Source organism: Pistacia vera, unplaced genomic scaffold (genome assembly GCF_008641045.1).
Source record: "Pistacia vera cultivar Batoury unplaced genomic scaffold, PisVer_v2 Contig1115, whole genome shotgun sequence".
Classification (NCBI taxonomy): Eukaryota; Viridiplantae; Streptophyta; class Magnoliopsida; order Sapindales; family Anacardiaceae; genus Pistacia; species Pistacia vera.
This window is the reverse complement of record NW_022195155.1, coordinates 15,867-35,760: the sequence shown is the minus strand read 5'-3', so window position 1 is coordinate 35,760 and position 19,894 is coordinate 15,867. Positions and strand designations below refer to the sequence as shown.

The 19,894-nt window shown below is 37.3% G+C and overlaps 1 protein-coding gene across 1 annotated transcript in view; it reads right to left on the bottom strand.

Moving 5' to 3' along the window:
- The window catches only part of LOC116141602, a 30,939-nt gene extending 12,038 nt beyond the window's left edge, over nucleotides 1–18,901 (bottom strand). The window contains 12 exon segments of the mRNA XM_031427083.1: nucleotides 4,980–5,057; nucleotides 5,285–5,341; nucleotides 5,436–5,504; nucleotides 5,630–5,695; nucleotides 5,778–5,789; nucleotides 6,615–6,693; nucleotides 13,968–13,989; nucleotides 13,992–14,067; nucleotides 16,882–16,986; nucleotides 17,064–17,254; nucleotides 17,725–17,823; nucleotides 18,785–18,901. Of these exon segments, the coding sequence (XP_031282943.1) occupies nucleotides 4,980–5,057; nucleotides 5,285–5,341; nucleotides 5,436–5,504; nucleotides 5,630–5,695; nucleotides 5,778–5,789; nucleotides 6,615–6,693; nucleotides 13,968–13,989; nucleotides 13,992–14,067; nucleotides 16,882–16,986; nucleotides 17,064–17,254; nucleotides 17,725–17,823; nucleotides 18,785–18,899 (969 nt within the window). The 5' untranslated portion in view covers nucleotides 18,900–18,901.
- Nucleotides 18,902–19,894: the final 993 nt, after the last annotated feature.

The following is a 19,894-nucleotide window of genomic DNA, read 5'->3' as shown; positions in this document are numbered from 1 at the left end:
CCCTAGACGTGGGATTCTTTACAATGATCATGGTCATAATAAGGTAGAAGGTTTTTCAGATGCAGATTGGGCAGGATCCTCTGTGGATAGACGGTCTGTGACTGGGTTTTGTGTTTTTGTTGGAGGAAATCTTATTTCTTGGAAAAGTAAGAAGCAACCGGTTGTAGCTAGGTCAAGCGCAGAGTCTGAGTATCAAGCTACGGCACAAGTTACGTGTGAGCTTATATGGACAAGACATCTTCTTAAAGAAATTGCGTTTGGTGACCCAAGGATTATGGACTTGTAATGTGACAACCAAGTAGCCATACATATAGCAAACGATCCAGTCTTTCACGAGAGGACTAAGCATATAGAAGTGGATTATCACTTTGCACGAGAGAAAGTTGAACAAAAGCTAATTGCTACTAATCATGTTAGAATAGGGGAACAACTAGCTGACATCTTCACGAAGTCTCTAGTTGGTAAAAGGATAACCTATATTTGTAACAAGCTGGGCATGATAGATATATATGCTCCAGCTTGAGGGAAGAGTGTTAGAAACTATGTATATGTAAAGGGTATATATGTAATTGCTGAGTGTGTGTATATATTTTAGTTAGGTTGTACTGTTGATAGACAAGGAATATAGAAAATGAAACAATCACCATGTAACAACACCTAAAGTCAATGTTTATAATTTAATAATACAAATAAAATAAAAAGAGAAATCATTCATACATATGATGAAGGGTATCTCTATACTTCCACATATAGACTGTTCTACAATGATATACTACACCTTCATCAGCTGCTGCAGGATGAACGTTGTCTAAGAAGACAATATGCTATGCTTTAATGGTAAGGAGTTTTCCTATCAAAACCTACTTTAAAGCTTAAAAAAAAAAAAAAAACTAAAAAAACAAAGAAAGAAAAGAAAAGAAATAAACAGACATTGGTAGCCAAGATACATAATCCTCAAGGTACATTGGTCACATGATTATCAACTTTGGTCCAAATCGCCTCTCATTCTTTCCTCAACAAGATGACTTGGTTTAGACACCTGTCCTCTAGGGATATTGACCTGTACACATCATCTATCGTCTATCTCCTTCATCTTTGCATGTGACTCTCTATTTTCTAAGATAAAATTGATGGGACCCCAGCAAATTCAATCAAAAATTCACACACAGCACATCCACAAAATCAAGAACAACTATGTAAACCAACAATATATTGATTGAAGATTGAACAGTTCTGATAAGCCACAATCAGACTCAATGAAAGCAAAGGAAACAAGAAAGGAAAGTCCTAGCAATTCGAGGAGCTAGAGGCCTCCATTGACAACCTTTAAGAGAAAAATGATCTGTCTATTCCTTATTCTAACTGCCTTAATAAACTAGTGACCTTTACCCATATTCCTGCCACATACTCTACCGCCACGTGCATTTCCTCTAACTGAATCCTACTGGCATAACAACTTTTAGAGGCCACCTCTACTGTTGATTCACACGTCTCACACCCTTCTGCCCTTGTTCCCCTTGTATTGATAAACCTTATTGATAGGGGGCCTATCAATACCCTCCACTTGAAGAGCCACCTTGTCCTCAAGGTGGAAGAGAGGAAACTGGAGGTTAATGAGGTCATAAGCGTCCCAAGTAGCTTCAAACATGGGTAGGGTCTGCCATTTTATAAGCACCTCTTTGGTACCATCCCTTAAAGAGTGGACAGCGAGAACAGATTGGGGCTGGACAGTGAGTTCCAAGTCCTCGGTGAGGCCATGGGGAAGAGGCTAGATGGGAACAGAGTTGTGCAGGCTACCCTTGAGCTGAGACACATGGAAAAGCGGATGAATGCAAGCAGTAGAAGGCAAATCTAGCCAGCCCCTGTGTTCTGTACAGACTTCAGCATGGCTTTGAGTGATACCACGGTTTTGACTAAAGAAGAATCTCCCCTTAACGTAACCTTCCTTCTCTAGCAAAAGCCATAGTCAGGTTTTTCCAGTTAGCACACACATCTCCTAGAGTGCTCAGCCACGCAACACCCAACACAACATCAACTCCACCTAATTCAAAGGGAAAAAAATCTTATTGTATCTCTATCCCCTGGATCTTTAACCCAATTTTTCTGCAAATTCCCTCTCCCTAATCGTGAAACCATTTCCAACCATGACTCCAAAAGCCTTCCCCTTCTCCACACTCAATCCCAACCTGTGCACTAAGTCATGTGAAATAAAATTGTGGGAAGCCCCACTGTCAACAAGCACAATTGCCTCCTCTATCCCCAATAAACCTCTAAGCTTAAGAGTCTTGTCTGAGGTCATCCCCACAATAGAATTCATAGACAGAGCAAGAGGATTACCTTCTGAGGTTGGTTCATCATCGGCTTCCGACGTTACCTCTTCTTTCTCAGTATCATTTTCTTCTTCCAACATCAACAAAACCTGTAGAGATTTGTTTCTACACCGATGGTTGGGCCCAAACTTCTTATCACACCGAAAACACAATCCTTTCCCAGCTTCGGTTTTGCGACCTCACCCCATGCAAGGTTTCTGCGTTTTTCATCGCAATGTTCCACCCATTTGGGTGGCTTACATCTGGATTTGAAGACACCCGTTGGTAATAATCTAGTTTTTGGGTCTGGTTATGGGTTTGGGATATGTGGGTTCCATTAAATTTGGGCTTGATCCTTTCTAAAACCCAATTTCTTTCTTCAATACAATGGGCCTGCTCAATTAATTCCATTAACGTTTTGGGCCTACACAATCTCAATTCAGCCCTCAATTCCTCCTTCAGCCCGTTTGAAAAAATTCCCATGAGGAGGTCTTCTCCTACCTCACGCAAGGGAGCTGACAATGCCTCAAATTGTTCCCTGAACTCGGTCACAGTTGCCGACTGTTTTAGCGCTACCAGAGCCTCATAAGGTGTCCCATGGTGCGATGGTCTGAAACGTACGACTAGCGCTGACTTGAAGGAGCTCCACAAGAGAATCGGTACTCGGGTGTCAACCCGCTGATACCAATTCAACGCGCGTCCCTCTATGCAAACGGCAGCTGCATCCACCTTCTCTTCTTCTTGGAATTTGTTCATCTAGAAATATCTATCGGCTCTGAAAGTCCATCCTAATGGATCTTCGCCATTGAACACGAGTAATACCAGTTTTTTTCCTTTGTGATCTTCTTTGCTGTTTTCGATTCCCTTCAGTCGATCAAGGTTATTTGATCCTTCCGGTGTGTCACTCCTGCCTTATCAATGTTCTTACTTTCGTCTTTCTCATCTCTACTCCTCATCCATTCTCAAAGCTCAAGGAGGTAACCCTTGATGCTCCCCATTTCTTCTTTCATTTTTCCCATCTCCTTCTCAATTCTGTTAACTCTCTATTCCATTTTTGCTTTTACCATTACCCAAAACATTGGCTCTGATACCAATTTGATGGGACCCCAGCAAATTCAATCAAAAATTCACACACAGCACATCCACAAAATCAAGAACAATTATGTAAACCAACAATATATTGATTGAAGATTGAATAGTTCTGATGAACCACAATCAGACTCAACGAAAGCAAAGGAAACAAGAAAGGAAAGTCCTAGCAATTCGAGGAGCTAGGGGCCTCCATTGACAACCTTTGAGAGAAAAATGATGTCTATTCCTTATTCTAATTGCCTTAATATACTAGTGACCTTTACCCATATTCTCGCCACGTACTCTATTGCCACGTGCATTTCCTCTAATTGAATCCTATTGGCATGACAACTTTTAGAGACCACCTTTACTGTTGATTCACACGTCTCACACCCTTCTACCGTTGTTCCCCTTGTATTGATAAACCTTATTGATAGGGAGCCTATCAAAAAGTTAGCACTTCAGACCCCAGATTGCTACTTTTTATGTCCACCACTAGTCATTTCTTATAAATTTTTGTTTTCAATTTCTTGCAACTTAAAAATGGTGGTTTTGTTTTCATCAGTTTTGTTGTTAAAAACCACAGTAAGGTGGCTTCTAAATCATGTTCCTATAGATGGTGTCAGATATTGATGGTGAAATTTCGTAGGCATTGTGAATCTGAAGTGTTACACAAGTCACAAATAAAAAAAAAATAAAAAAAAGGAAAGGGTAAAAGAACACCAGCAGTGTTGTTGACTTAATCTCTTTAGTGCCCAAGTCATGAATCAAGCAGATAATGCCCAGAATATCATGCAACGCGTCCATACTTATAGGATTTATAGATGGCAACCACGTTTTAGGTAAGCAAAATTTATAAGGTAAGGATTCTCAAAGAGAAAGTACTCCAAAATATAAAGGATTGTGATTTCAATTCCATTTAGGATTTATTTTGAGGAATATTAACTCTACACCAAAAAAATATGACTTCGAGATTTCTTCAGTAATCCTAAACTTATTGGGGCTGACTTTGTATTTAATTGATCCAACCTTCAGGCGTTGACGTCACCCTACTCACTGTTGACACTGGGATTATGTTCAAGCCAAGGTAAGGTCATGGATCCCTTTTTGGCTCCTCAGGACCAGGGCACATCCAAGGCAACCATATAGTGTCCAATCATGCCTTTAATTTTACTTTGGGGAGTATAGAGTCTTAATTCCAGCAAGAGTTACAATATTCTTTGAAATTTTATTACAGAATGTTTTCTACTAACTTAGAGAATGCAAGAAAGTGAAGATAACATGAAGTAGTTGAGAGCTCAAAACTTGCTTCAATTCTTTGATGGAGCAAATTTTGTATTTTTATTGTCAAAGGATAAATTACTTGAGAAGAGATTAACAGTAAGGAGTCCTTCACAAATTTTTAAACTACTAGAGCTTTTACTATTTTAGATTTAAACCACATATATGTTGTCACAGATCACTAGGAAAAATAAGAATGTATTTGCTCTTAGCTCTTATTGCCTAGTAGCAATTGCTATTGGCTGTCTAAATAAATTCACTCTAAAGTAAACAGAATAATATTAAGAAGCCCAATAACTAAACAAAAAAGAGACAAACCTTTGATAATTCCATAATATGTAGGATTTTCCTTTGTATATTCTCAGCCTCTTCAAGTCGATTTGCTTTTAAATATATCTAGAAAGAAAAGAAAAAAGATAAGTAGGTCTAGAGAAAAATTGAGAAGCCCGATAAGTAACTAAACAGAATAACATTGTACTCAAATATATTGAACCACACATATATGAGATATACCTCCTTATAAGTAAGGTCCATTTTCTTTGGCGTCTTTTTGAATTTAGGTAGAAAAAGGAATTCAATTATGTTTAAGAATCAAGATATTGAAGTAGCTGACAGATTCTAACCTGAGCGAGATATCGCAACCTCCTTATGCATGTCATTGACTCACCTTGACCAGCTTCCTACATAATCAAACCATTCAATCAGGCCAGCAACGTCAATTTGCTTAAGTGCAGAAAGCCCAAGATCAGCATTATAAGTAAAACTTTGATGCACCTCTAATATCCCGATAGAATCCTGAAAAAGGGCCTCAGAATCCTTTTCTTTTCCTTGGAGATACAAAACCTATTATGAAGGTTGTAAAGCATTTAAGAAGTCAATCAAAGAAAAAAGTAATATATATATATATATATATAACAATGAGAAGACAAACAAAACTAATGACAAATAATAAACAAATAATAAATTACCGTCCCAAGGTGATACATTGTATCAGCATAGTCTACATTACCATGTCCCAGAACACGTCCCTTTATCTGGATGATAAGGTGATTTTGAGATTATTATTTCACAGTTATGCCTAATAACACAATCACAAACATTGATTTTGGTTCATACCTTTAAAGCATGCTGTTGAAATCACCAAACATAAAATAAACAAAAAAAAAAAAAAACGCATCAGCACAAGTTGAGATATTAGTAGAAAGATAATTTCAATCATACATAGTGAAGGTAAACTTTGCTGTATAGGCCTTTTGTGATCCTTTAGATGGATTCTTTCTTTTGTGGACAACTTGTTTCACTCTTTGTAATCTCTTCAAGTAATGATATTTTTTAGCTTCTCGTCAAAAAAGGTAAACATAATGTTCCACAAAAAGAACGAAGAGGGAGAAATCACAAAATCAAATGTAATACAATGTCTTCTGATTCCATTGAAGCAAATTTTCTTTATAATCCAGTCATCATAATGCCTTCAACATAAAGGATATCAAGCAATTCACACGCTTTTTAGATAACAAAATCATCAACAACTTTGTATCATTTTGTCCTCAGTGAGAACCAAAGCAGCATTGCAGCTTAATTATGCTCCATACCCCTGGCTACCTAAGTTTCTGCACCTTGCATACCTCTGATATAGCATAATATACATTTTCTGGTGTGTTTGATTATTAAAATTCAAAATGGAAAATTGAAAGAAAAAGAGCTCCTAAAAAAGCCACTTTTTGACTCAAACAAACAGCTATTCAGATGTTTTATTTTTAGCGACATAACTGTTTGTTGCAAGTTCTTGCCTCAATCCAAAAGAAAAGAACCTCCAACAATGGAAGAGACATTAAGTCCTACAACTAAGCACAAAAACATTAGTGACGTACAAAAACCTTAAAAGCTAAGCTAAGGAACCCCATAACATAATGGCAACTCCAGATATAATAAATATCAACAAATACATATTACCTCATAGCACCTACGAGCATCTTCTAGTTTCCGTTGGACAAGATAAAACTGCCCAAGATTGTGATAGGCAACTCCAACACTGCAGGACAATAGTTAAAAGTGCTTCGATGAGCAGCAATGATGCAAATTTGTAGTATTGAGCTGAATAGTTATGTAATTGTGTAGCCAAAGGAGCCAAAAGCCAACATTTGAAAAATCATATGATAATTGAAGTGGACAGGTTTAACACATGCATACAATGGTGTGTTTGGCATACTATAATAGACTGAGTTATTTTCTTGAGATTCGATTGAATTGATCTGAATAGGACAAGATTATCTATAATGCTGTATTAATCTTAATCCTAAGCTATTGAGCCTTGTTTGGATGGAGGCAATGACATGTTAAACAGAAGTTTGTTTTCATTTAGATACTTCATGGATTATATTTCAATGGGTGAAGGCCAATAGTAGCATGGGTCTCATTGGGCCTTGATAAGACCCCAACTCATCCAACTCAAATTTACAAAAGGAATAATAATGGCAAATGGCATGGTGTGCAAGTAGGAGTTGGTTATCCACGTGGCAATTACAATGGAATTGGTGTGACGTTTATGAGAATAAATTGAGGGATAGGAATTGTAAAGGGTAGAGAATATTTTGGTGGGATATGGTAAGGGAGGCCCCTAACTCTTCGAATTGCTAGGTTATCGTTACATTCAGTACTATTTTCTTAATCGTTCTTCATTATTGTTGTTATCCATTTCTGTATCAATCAATATAGAGATATATTCATATTAATGCTTTCTCAATTGTCTCTGATATGTGTTGGAATATTGTTCTGTTTGGGTATATTGTACTTTGTTTGGGTTGTGTTGAGTGTTAAGAATCCAGGTTCCTATCAATTGGTATCAGAGCCAGCTTGCGGAATGGTAAAAGCGGAAATGGAGACTAGAATGGGAAATGTGGAAAAAGATATGAGATCGATGAAGGAAGATTTGGGAACGATCAGAGAGTGCTTGAAGGAAATGCTAGCATGGATGAGGCGAAAAGATGAGGAGGAAACCAAAGGAGTTAAGAGGGATGGGTCAACAGAAATACCAGTGAAACAAAATCGAAACCAAGGGGAAGAGAAAAGTGAACCCAATGCAAACCAGAACGGCAAAACCATAGTTACTGAACGAAATCGACCAGAGTCCGTGGCCGAAGAATCGAAATACCGATATTCATGGGGAAGGATCTGTACGTTTGGTTATTCATGATAGAAAGGTATTTTAAGGTGTATCAGGTGGCTGAGAACGAAAGGATGAACACGGTGGTGGTGTGTATGGAGGGAGATGCAATAAATGGGTTCCAGTGGATGGAAATCAGAGCTCCGATAACGACGTGGCCGACTTTTAAGCTTGCTCTTCCTCATAGATTTGGTGGGTCACAAGAGGGAGGGCCTTATGAAGCTTTGATGGAAATCTGGCAGACTGACACGGTGGATGAATATCGTTGGAGATTTGAAGCTTTGTCTGCACCTTTGTGTGAAGAAAGAGAAGAAATATTGTGGGTTGCTATTATCAATGGGCTCAAACAAGATATTAAGGCTAAAGTGAGATTGAGCCAACCCAATTCATTACTACAGTTTATTGAGTTAGCCTAGAAAATAGAGGAAAAGAATTGGGCTTTAGAAGAAATGAAGTTTGGGCTTAATAGAGCTATTAAACAAGTTGAGCTGTATGGGTTTAATAGAGGAATAATTTCAGTTGGGCTGGGTAAACAAGGGATAGCAAATACAATTGAGTGTGGGCTTGAGCAATATGATAATGGACTGGGCAAAGGTTTTAATGCAACTGGGTTTGGGTCAGGTAGAGAAACTGGGTCAATGGAAAGTGGGTCAAGGGTCCAATCAAATTTAAATCAAATTGCAAATAACTTCAGGCCATTTCCCTTCATCGATCAACCGAGATATTCCGGCAACTCTTTGTCGAGGCGCTGAACTTGGGAAGAGGCACCATCTGGAGCAGCGATAGCCTCTAGTTATCAAAGCCCGAGTACCACACCAAATCCACCGGACGATCACAACTTCTATCCACGGCGAACAGCTCTTTTCCGGCGAATGACAGAAATCAATGTACTTAGATAGGGAAATATTGGTGTCATAATGTGCTTAAGATGGGGATACCATGTATGTTTTGATGATTTTTTCATATCGTGTGAATCCTTGAAGTTGGGTGATGGTTTAGCAACCATTGATGAACAAACCTCTTTCCTCTTCTACGGTGCAATGGTGATTAGAGGGGATGGTCGCATGCTCACAACATCTGTAGGTAAGAGCACAACATGGGGGAAGATGATGAACCAGATTACTATCGCTTCCGGCCAGACCCCATTACCAGCTCAACTTGACAAGGAAAAGCATCATCCTAGGATGCCAGACATTAAAGACAAAACTTTGAGCAAGGAATTAATGGAGTCTATCAAGAAGTTTATCATCAGACCAAGTGGTAAGGAAGTTTGGATTGGCGAAACACTTATCAATGAAAATTTGACACTAGATGAGCATGTTATTGACACTCTGTGCAAAGGAATCAGCGCACTGTTTATAATGCCACAGGGTCCTGATAGCTCAAATGAGGATTGGCTTCTTTCCTGGGCTACATTGAAGTTGGGAGTAGAAAATGAGACTTTTAAGCAAATTTTTGTGATTGGACACTTCCCCCCTACTGACCAACGCCTTCTTATTCAGTATTTGAAGCAAGAAGGCCACACGGTGGCGATGGCTGGGGTCAAAACAAATGAGACTCCAACACTAAACAAAGCTAATGAGGGGATTGCCATGGGCACTTGGAGTGAAGTGGCCAGAAAGAGTTCGGAAATTATCATTTTGAATAGCGATTTCAGTTCCTTGGTTATCATTTTTGGCTGTGGAAGATGTGCTTACGATAATATCCAAAGGCATACCCAACTTGAGATCACCATTGTTATTGCAGGGTTATTAATAGCCATTATCACAACAGCTGACTTTAAGGATACCTCAATTACAGCAAAATTCCCATCTCCCCACCTTGAGGACAAGGTGGTTCTTCAAGGGGAGGGTATTGATAAGACCCCAACTCATCCAACTCAAATTTACAAAAGGAATAATAAGGGCAAATGGCATGGTGTGCAAGTGGGAGTTGGTTATCCCCGTGGCAACTACAATGGAATTGGTGTGACGTTTATGAGTATAAATTGAGGGATAGGAATTTTAAAGGGTAGAGAATATTTTGGTGGGATATGGGAAAGGAGGCCCTTAGCTCCTCGAATTGCTAGGTTGTCGTTACATTCAGTACTGTTTTCTTAATAGTTCTTCATTATTGTTGTTATCTATTTCTGTATCAATCAATATAGAGGTATATTCATATTAGTGCTTTCTCAATTGTCTCTGATCTGTGTTGGAATATTGTTCTGTTTGAGTATATTGTACTTTGTTTGGGTTGTGTTGAGTGTTAAGAATCCAGGTTCCTATCAGGCCTCCATAAGGGAGGACCAAGCTAGCTGATTGGACAGAAAATTTTAGGAAGAGGTCGGGGAAGTTGTTTTTCAATGCTCTCCAAAAAAGGCATCTAGGCTGAATGGATTTTCTATCGCTTTTTTTTTTTTTTTTTTCAGAAGATTAGGGAGATTATCAAGGAAAATATAATGAATTAGTTACAGAAATTTCATGTAAAGCAGCAAGGTCAATAACTTACCAATGCCACTAATAATAGCCTAAAAGCAGTCAGTCTAGGTAGGGGATTCAAGGCCCATCAATCTTGTTAGTAGACTTTACAATTATATCCTGTTGAAAAAAGTCCTAATAGATATAGTTCTACAGCACAATAAGCTTTTATCAAAGAGAGACATATTTTTATTTAGTGTATGAAAAAAAAATATATATATATCACAATGAAAATTTGCTATGAGGAAAACCTCAGTTATGTGATGAAATTTCATGAACTTTGTCTACAACTGTGGAGAAATATTTTTCTTGTATTTCATAATGAGATGTACAATGAATTATAGCAAAAACAAAAAATAATCTAGGAAGTAAATTGTTACATTCCTATTACAATTCTATTTCCTATTCCTATTTAATTCTATTTTCTAATTACAAAGAGAATAATTCTATTTCCTATATTACAAAGAGAATAATTCTATTTCCTATTTTACATTTCAACACTCCCCCTCAAGCTGGAGCATATAAGTCATATGCACCACGCTTGTTACAAATAAAGTCAACCGCGAACCTTTGAGAGACTTAGTGAGGATGTCGCTAACTGGTCGTTGGAACTAACATAACTAGTTGCAATACACCCTGATAGAACTTTCTCTCGAACAAAGTGACAATCAATTTCTATGTGTTTAGTCCTCTCATGAAACAGGATTTGAAGCAATATGAAAGGCAGCCTGATTATCACAGAGTAACTTCATTTGTGATACTTCGACAAATCTCAACTCTTGAATTAGTTGTTTTAACCAAACCAACTCACAAGTGGCTAAGGCCATTGCACGTACTCTGCTTCAGCACTTGATCTTGCAACAACCGCTTGTTTCTTACTTTTCCTGAAACTAGGTTTCCTCCAACAAGAACACAAAATCCTGAGGTAGAACGTCTATCAGATGGAGAACCTCCCAACAGCATCTGAATATCCGACAATATGCGAATGACCCTTATGTTCATACAGTAAGCCTCTACCTGGTGCTCCCTTGATGTACCTTAAAATCCGGACAACTGCATCCCAATGACTATCACACGGAGTTTGAAGGAACTGACTCACAACGCTGACAGAAAAGGAAATATCCGGTCGTGTGATAGTAAGATAGTTAAGTTTTCCAACAAGTCTTCGATACCTTCCAGGATCAGTAAGAGGCTCCCCCTGTCCAGGTAAAGTTTTAAATAGGATCCATAGAGAGTCTATTGGTCTGCAATCTGACATCCCTGTTTCTCTAGAATATCCAGTACATACTTCCTCTGAGAAATAACAATACCAGATTTAGACTGAGCGACTTCTATGCCAAGAAGTATCTGAGTAGCCCTAAGTCTTTCGTCTGAAAGTGTTTGAACAAGTGTTGCTTCAACTGTCCAATGCCATCTTGATCACTTCCTGTATAACATATCATCGACATAGAAAACCAGATAGATACACTGCCTGATGATGTATGTCTATAGAAAACAGAGTGATCAGACTCACATCGATATACCAAATCTTGGATAACTGTGCTAAATCGTCCAAACCAAGCACGAGGAGACTGTTTTAGACATATAGAGAAAGACGAAGTTTACATACCAAACCAAGGTCCTGTGCCAATCATCCGTCCTGTGTCGCGATCCTGTATAACAACAGAGTCAGTATTAAAACGAATAGAGCAATTTAAGGAGCGGGTAGTTAGTTACTAACAGACACGAGATTAAATGGACATTTGGGAATATAAGCACAGAGTCTAATGCTAAGGAGGGGAGGGGTTTTGCACATCCAATAGCTTGAACATCGGCTTTAGACCCATTGGCTAAAGTAACAGGAGATAAGATACAGTATTTGTAATCTGAGTAAGTAAATGAGGGTACCAGAAATATGATCCGAGGCACCTGAATCTAGGACCCAAGGTCCTAAAGCAGAAGACTGAGAAGAGAAGGCAACAATGAATTACCCGTTTGAGCGACGGGGCAATGGATGACGAAGACTGCTTACTGGCCTGATACTGTAAGATTCATCATAATCAGTACCGTGAGAGTTAAGGAGGGCTGAGCTAGCACGTAGAGGACTCAGAATGAAGATCAAAGTGATCAGCTGGCAATATTCGCAGCTCGGGTAGGTCGACCATGTAACTTAAAACATTTCTCTTAGTTGCCCCCACCGATGACAGAACTACACTTGGGCCGATTTCCTCTGCCACTTCGTCGCCCTGTTCTCGAAAAGTTTGAGACTGAGAAACAAGGACTGAAGAGTCACCTGGGGAAGGTATAGTAGTAGGGGAGGAGAACAGAGTATTTGGCAAACACATCGTCAAGGGAAGGCACGGTGGATCCAGAAAGAATTTGATCTCGAACAGGTGTAAGATCTGGACCGAGAGCTGCAAGTGTCAGGCAATAAAGACTTTGTCCGTTGAGCCAAATCTTCTGCGCAGATTTACCAGCAGGTAACCGCAGATTGAATTCTGTCTTAAGGGAAGCCATTACCAAGGAAACCGACATATTCATATCCTGTTGTTTGAGATGAACTAGGTTGGACACAACAGAATATAAACGTTGAATGTCATTTGTATAGAGAAGTTTAGCCTGACTCCAAATATCAACACAAGAGCGGTAAGATTTATAAATAGGGTGAAGGGGGGGATCAATAGTTTGCCATAACATACTACACAGCATAGCATCAATTTTAGTTCAGGAAGACTTATCTGAGTAATATCGACAGCTTTGGTGGTCAAATGATCCTCCAGACCTTGACCATACACCATAATTGACAGAGGCAGCCCATGATGAATAATTAGCAGTCCCAATTAATCGCTCAGTGGTGATGGGAGGGAGAGATACAAAAGAAAAACCACTTGGATTCGAAGGAGAGGCTGTTTTTGAAGAATCCATGAAGTCTTGAAACTGACGGAAACACAGAAACTTACGCTTGCCGGAAAAACTGAACAGAGAGGGGCTACTGGGAAAACGATCCGCTCGTGAAGGCGCGTGCAGCGGGGCCGACGACGAAAGCACTCGGGTTAGGACGACGAGGAGAAGACGATCAGTCCAGTGTGATTGGACCAAATTCTGATCGTTGCCAGAGAACAGTCGCCGGAGAACAGTTGCCGAAAAAAAAATCCGAGAAAGAGAGAAAATTTTTGAAATTTCATACCAAGCTCTGATACCATGTGGCGAAATATTTTCTTGTATTTCATAATGAGATGTACAATGAATTTATAGCAAAAACAAAAAACTATCTAGGAAGTAATCTAGGAAGTAAATTGTTACATCCTATTATAATCTATTTCCTATTCCTATTATAATTCTATTTCCATATTACAATGAGAATAATTCTATTCTATATTACAAAGAGATAATCTATTTCCTATATTACAAAGAGAATAATTCTATTTCCTATTTTACATTTCAACACAACCAATGAATTTGGTGTAAAATGGAGGAGATGGATCATATGAACTTTTCTATTTTCAACTAATTAAGAATGCATGTTGACATGCCATTCAAAGAGACACTTGTACATTTGCAATGTAGATTGATATTGCAACAATTTAGCAGGTTGGATCCTTATAATAAAAAAGGGTACTGTAAGCATTCCCTATCTCAATATTTAAATATATGTATATCATGCAGTGGTAGAATTTCTGTCATAGTATTCAATATATTTAGACATACCGTATATCTTCAGGACCAAATGAGGATCCAGTATGTTAATGGCCTCCAAATATAAAGGTTCTGCCCTATCAAATGCCTTCTTAACTCTATACAGCTCTGCCTAAAGGATAACCAAAAAAGCAATGACTTTTTGAATAAGGTGCAGTAATAGAAATAAAAACTCTGTTAAACCCTAGTTAAAATACGGGTACGGCAAAAAAACGGTACGGGAATTTTACGGGTATAATACGGCAAATAGTAAAAAATACGTTTATAAAATTCGGTCATAAAATTCAGATACGGAAAAAATACGATACGGGTATATACGGGTTTAATATGGTATATTATCAATAATACGTTTTGAAAAATACGGTAATATTAATCCTAGTTTTGAATTTTTATGGACTAATTATTAATGTATCTCAGCATTGACTTAAATTAAATCTTTTGCTTTGCTTTGCCTATGGTAACGTTAATTTTTCTTTGCCTTAACAAATTCCCAGGGCATGTCTGTCTATCCCACCAATAGAAAATATATATTTTTTTTTGTTTTGTTTATGCAATAGAATTATAAAATGCAATCTACAGTTACAGTGTTGAGTGTTGAATGAAATCCACCACAAACACAAATTAAACACCCGTGACCCATCTTGAAAACCCCCCTCCTCTCTCTTCTTCAATCAAATCATCTCTCAGTGTCTCACGGTCTCACCCTGTCACCCAAAAGCCAACTGCTTCTTCCAGAGTTCCAACAATGGCATCTGCTTTACAGGTTATTTTTTTGCCAATACTTTCCTTTCTTTAAACTTATTTCTCCCCCAAACACAAACACAAACCCGTTAAATCTCAACCAGTTCGCCGTCGAGCTGAGGAGGAGAGAGAAGTATTGGCGCAGAAAAGTGAAAAAGTTGAAGACTGAGGAAAAAGCTGAAAATGTCATCCGTCGCAGAAATGAGGAAGAGAAGAACTGAAGAAGAGAAGAGATACCGTGTAAATTTGAATTAAACCCCCTAAAACGACGTCGTTTTGGGGTGAGCAATAGGTTTTTTTTTTTTGCAATAGTAGCGGAATAATCGCGAATTATACGGTATAATTCGCGAATTATACTGGTATTCATATTATACGCATATAATTCGGCAATTTTTATAACATACGTTAAAACGCGTTTTATACGCGAATTATACGGCTAAGCGTATAATTCGCGTATAAAACGCGTATTAAACTAGGGTTAAAACATAATAAATCTATCAACTTCAAAGTCTTCTATTATTACCTTCAATGAAAGATACATCAGATACACTAACATATAATACACCACCTATGCTCAAAGTGACTGTCAATTGTTTTTTAGATCATCATACTGGAGGCAGGGGGTTTCTAGCCTAAGCTCGACAGCGATAAGTATATCCTTTGACAAAGGCAATCCATGAACGAAACTTTCAGCCAATGCAGACACTACAATTACTGCTCCTAAAATTTACTGCTTTTAGTTCGAATTTGGTCACTGGTCATGCCTAATGCAAAGTAAAACCAACATGGTAGCTCAAAAGAGGCTAATTGCATATGTTTTGCCTGTGAGCCAATCTTTTTGGATGTTCTTTCCCTGATTTTTTGTGGGAGGCAAGGTGGAGTGAGAACTGGTTTTCAAACTTGGCCTTTTTGGGTAACATCATTGCTGAGATGAAAAACTCTCTTTTTGGTATATTTTTCCCAGCTTTTTTGGGGTTAGGAAGGAGGGACACAACTTGAGAACAGGTTCTAAAATCAAGGCTACTTTGACCACCTACACTAATTATCACCCCCATCTCACATCATAAACCACCAATCATACCATCTCAAGACTTGCCAACAGTTCCAAAAGCATGCATTGTATTCAGTTACCAGGCTTCAATAATCAATTCATCTTGACTAAGAGTAATCACTTAAATAATTTGGGAATGGTTACATAATATTTCCAATGCATTCGACATTCTCAACCATATTTTGATCAGTTGTTTAAAAGCTAAATCTTTTTTTACTACTTCAACCTGTATAAATTTTTCTCTAACATTTCCCTTCTTGTCCCTACCACTTACATAAAGTCACTCTTCCCTATCATATCATCTCTAGGTCTTATTATCTCACAAGGGCAACCATCTCCACCAAACTTAATGTACTAAACATATCAGCTTCAATCATTGGACAACTGTTCATAACTTGAATTTCTCAAAAAAAAAAAATAAATAAATAAATTGTATTTGAATTCTCAACTAGATTGTCATCAACTTCTTATTCATTAATTTGAGTTTAAAGCCATTGGAACTAACATCTTGCATATGTACTAAACATATCAGCTTCAATCATTGGAAAACTGTTCATAACTTGAATTTCTCAAAAAAAAATAAATAAATAAATAAATTACATTTGAATTCTCAACTAGATTGTCATCAACTTCTTATTCATTAATTTGAGTTTAAAGCCATAGGAACTAACATCTTGCCTATTAGAAGCCATCCCAAGGTCAACATTCATTATCTCTAGAGTCAAGTTTGTATTAATTAATCATCTATTCAGAAGTTTAAGTTGTAAGTCTATTTTACTATTTTCACAAGTGCTAAACAATGCGGGGGGAAAAGAAAAATGAACTGCAATCAAACACAACACAGAAACTTAGACAGCATAATCATTAAGAAAATCCCAATAATTACTAGACAAAAATTCTTGTGCTCAATGTAATTGATAAATTAACATTTTAACAATTTGTATTATCTAGATAACATACATTCAAGCTTAACAGCAATATGTGACATTATTAATGGCATTTCAAAATTCTATTTCTCCTATTTGTTTCTTGATATACTCTGCAATTCTCAAAACTATATTTTATATGAAGACAAATAGGGTAGTAGCCACAAACAACAATATGATACTTGAAGCATCTAAATAGCAGACCAACCAGATTGTTGCATGCAGAAGCAACATGTGGGTCCCTCTCTCCAAATCCTTCTTTAGCTTCTTGCAATGCAGAAAGGAAAAACTTCTCAGCTTCCTCCATTTTTCCCTATCAAAAATAGTTTTCTTAATAACACAGCCAATTTATATATTCATAGCAACAGTATGTAGGTGAAATAAGCTTGCCTGCATGAAAAAATCCCTCCCATTATCTGTAAAAACTCGCCATTTTGATGTGTGTATATTAGATATCACAGAACCATCCTCAATTTTGCGTAATCCAACTACATTGGACCCTTCTAGGTCACTTTGAGAGCTTGATTGAATTGAGCCATCTTCTGCTAAGACAATTGTGGAATTTATTCCCAACAACGTGGCTGCAAACCAAATCAGATTTGAACGGAGATATTATTTGAAATTTTTATTCTGTCACAAAACAAGCCTCAAAACTAAACAAGAATTCTTCATAAACAGAGGAATCATTTCTCGAAGAAAATACCAGAGTGATGTACAAAAAAATATGACAAGCACCGTATATTTTTAATCGACAATAGCCTCATGCACATAAATTACACCTTTCCTAAATCTTCATATACTAACCCTACTAACCAACAACATGACAAAGTTACAAAATGAAATTCACAATACTGACACATTATTAGGTGTTTTGTTCTTTAACTTATATTTTTTGGTCTTGCTCATACATTACACACAAGAAATCCTTTCTAAATATACATTATTACTGTAGCCACTTCAGAAGAAACTTTAAAAAAAGAGAGATAACAATTATTAGAAGAATAATTATATTACTAAAATTGTCACCCAAGGAACCAAGAAAGAAGTATACCAGCTTGACCAAACAAAAGAATCCATAGGAAAGAATCTTCTTGATTTTTTCTCCACGTATAATTTCCAAAACCAAATTGATCGGAGAATTTCATTTTGCCTGAAATGATAATTAGAAAGGCTAAGTTATTCAAATGAATCAAACCAGTTAATGACAAATAAGAATAAACAGAAAGAAAAGGACCATCACGATTTGTAAATCGAATCAAAATAGTACTACTAATGCATTAGCTTGACAAAGTATCACCAACAGAAAACTAGAAATTATATAACAAATACATCTATACAGTATACAAGGATTTGAAGTCCTTCAATAATAGTTTTAACTAGTCTTCAAAATCGGTTTTGGTTTCTTGGAAGATATTTCCATAAAATTAGCAAAACTAATAGCTCCAAATTTTATTTTAACATAATATGATGCGGGAATTAGCAAAGAAATGCAATATTTTATTAATTTCATGCCATAAGTAAACACAATTTCAAGATTAAAGACGACATACTCAGTCTTGGCAAATGTAGTTAATTCATAGTAGAATAACTCATGGGTTGATATGATCATTCTCACGCTTTAAAAGGAAAATAGAAATAGACCCCAGAAAGAATGTAGACAATAAGATATTTTGAAGTCCAGGAAAGAAAAAAGCATCAAATAAAAGCAAGATTGTTACACCACAATTTAAATATTAAAGATGGCATACCATTCCTACTCTAAAACCGAAATTAACCGAGAAAATAAAAATCTTTTGAACCCCAAAAACAGAAAGACTTAAAGCATTTAAATACTACAATTTCAAGATTAAAGATGACATACTCAAACTTGAGTAACTTTAAATATATAGTTGCGAATCTTCCCTCTTAATTAAAAAAATAAAAAAATTAACCCAATAAAAAACAAATCTTTGAAGCCCAAAAACAACTAAACCTCAAATGAGAACAAGATTTTATAAATTTAACTAAAAATTTCAAAATTAGATACGATATACACTTAATCTTTAAAAAAAATATATATATATTAACACAAACACGGACTGATGGAGATAAAGATTGCGATTAATTCATACTGAAAAGCGGCAATGGCGATGCGTTTATGGATGTGTCACCAGAAGAACAGCAGATTCGAGAAGGTACTCTATGGATTCTTCTTACAAAATTAGAAGCTGCTTGTCGTACATACATTTTTGTCGACGCTTCGGCCTTCAGTCTTCAAAGCAGGGAGGTTTTGTGTAGGGGTTTAAATGTTGCTTCTTCAACGGTAAAACCCTTTAAAATTCTCGGTTATGGAGAAAGGGGTTGTTTGGCAATGCGTTTAGCTCCCACTTAAGCTGTCATTAAATGTGATTATTGTCGTACATCCTTATCCTATTCCTACCTCAGAGTTAGAATTGGGCTGCTTATAAATTGAATAGAGTAAACAACATTTTCCCACCCAAGGTTTGGTGAATCTACGTTCCCACCCCTGGTTTCATAAATTGCAGATTTCTGCCCTTAAATTAATAGAAAATTATTTAATCTAATAGTTAAAAGGGTAAAATGGTCATTTCAAAGATGAAAATTTCAAAATAATCCTTCATTTCTCAAATTCACCCCACCGAAAAATTTCAAGATAACCCGTCACTTCTCAAATTCACCCTACTGGCAATTTCAGGTCATTTCAGCCTGTTTTTGGCACAATCGACCCCTCCCAACACAACCATTATAATCCCCTCAACCCCCACATCAAAACCCCTAACCTCTCCGCCTGATTGAACCCCTCAATCACCGATCATTGCTTTTAGTGTCAATCGGCGTTTCATCCAAATTATGGCAGGTTCTGGTACCGAAAACCACCACCAAGACCACCAATAGTATCGTCGGCTTCCCCCCACCAAAACCCGAAACGTCACCAACTGCAATCGCCCGCCGATTGTCGCTACCTCTCCTTTAGGTTTTTGCGTTTTGTCGTCCCTTTCCAACCAAATTCCGGCAGCTCACCGAGGTGCAATCGGGTGGAAAAGTTAGGGGTTTGGGTGAGAAGGATAAGAGGATGTTGATGGTGGTGTCAGGGAGGCACAGTGGTGTCAAAATCAGGCCAGATTTTTAGCTTGGTCGGGATCTCCTCTAGGGGTTATTTGAGAGAAATTTGATACGTGAGGGTTCTTTTGAGAGAAAAGTAACAGTGTTAATTTAAGGGT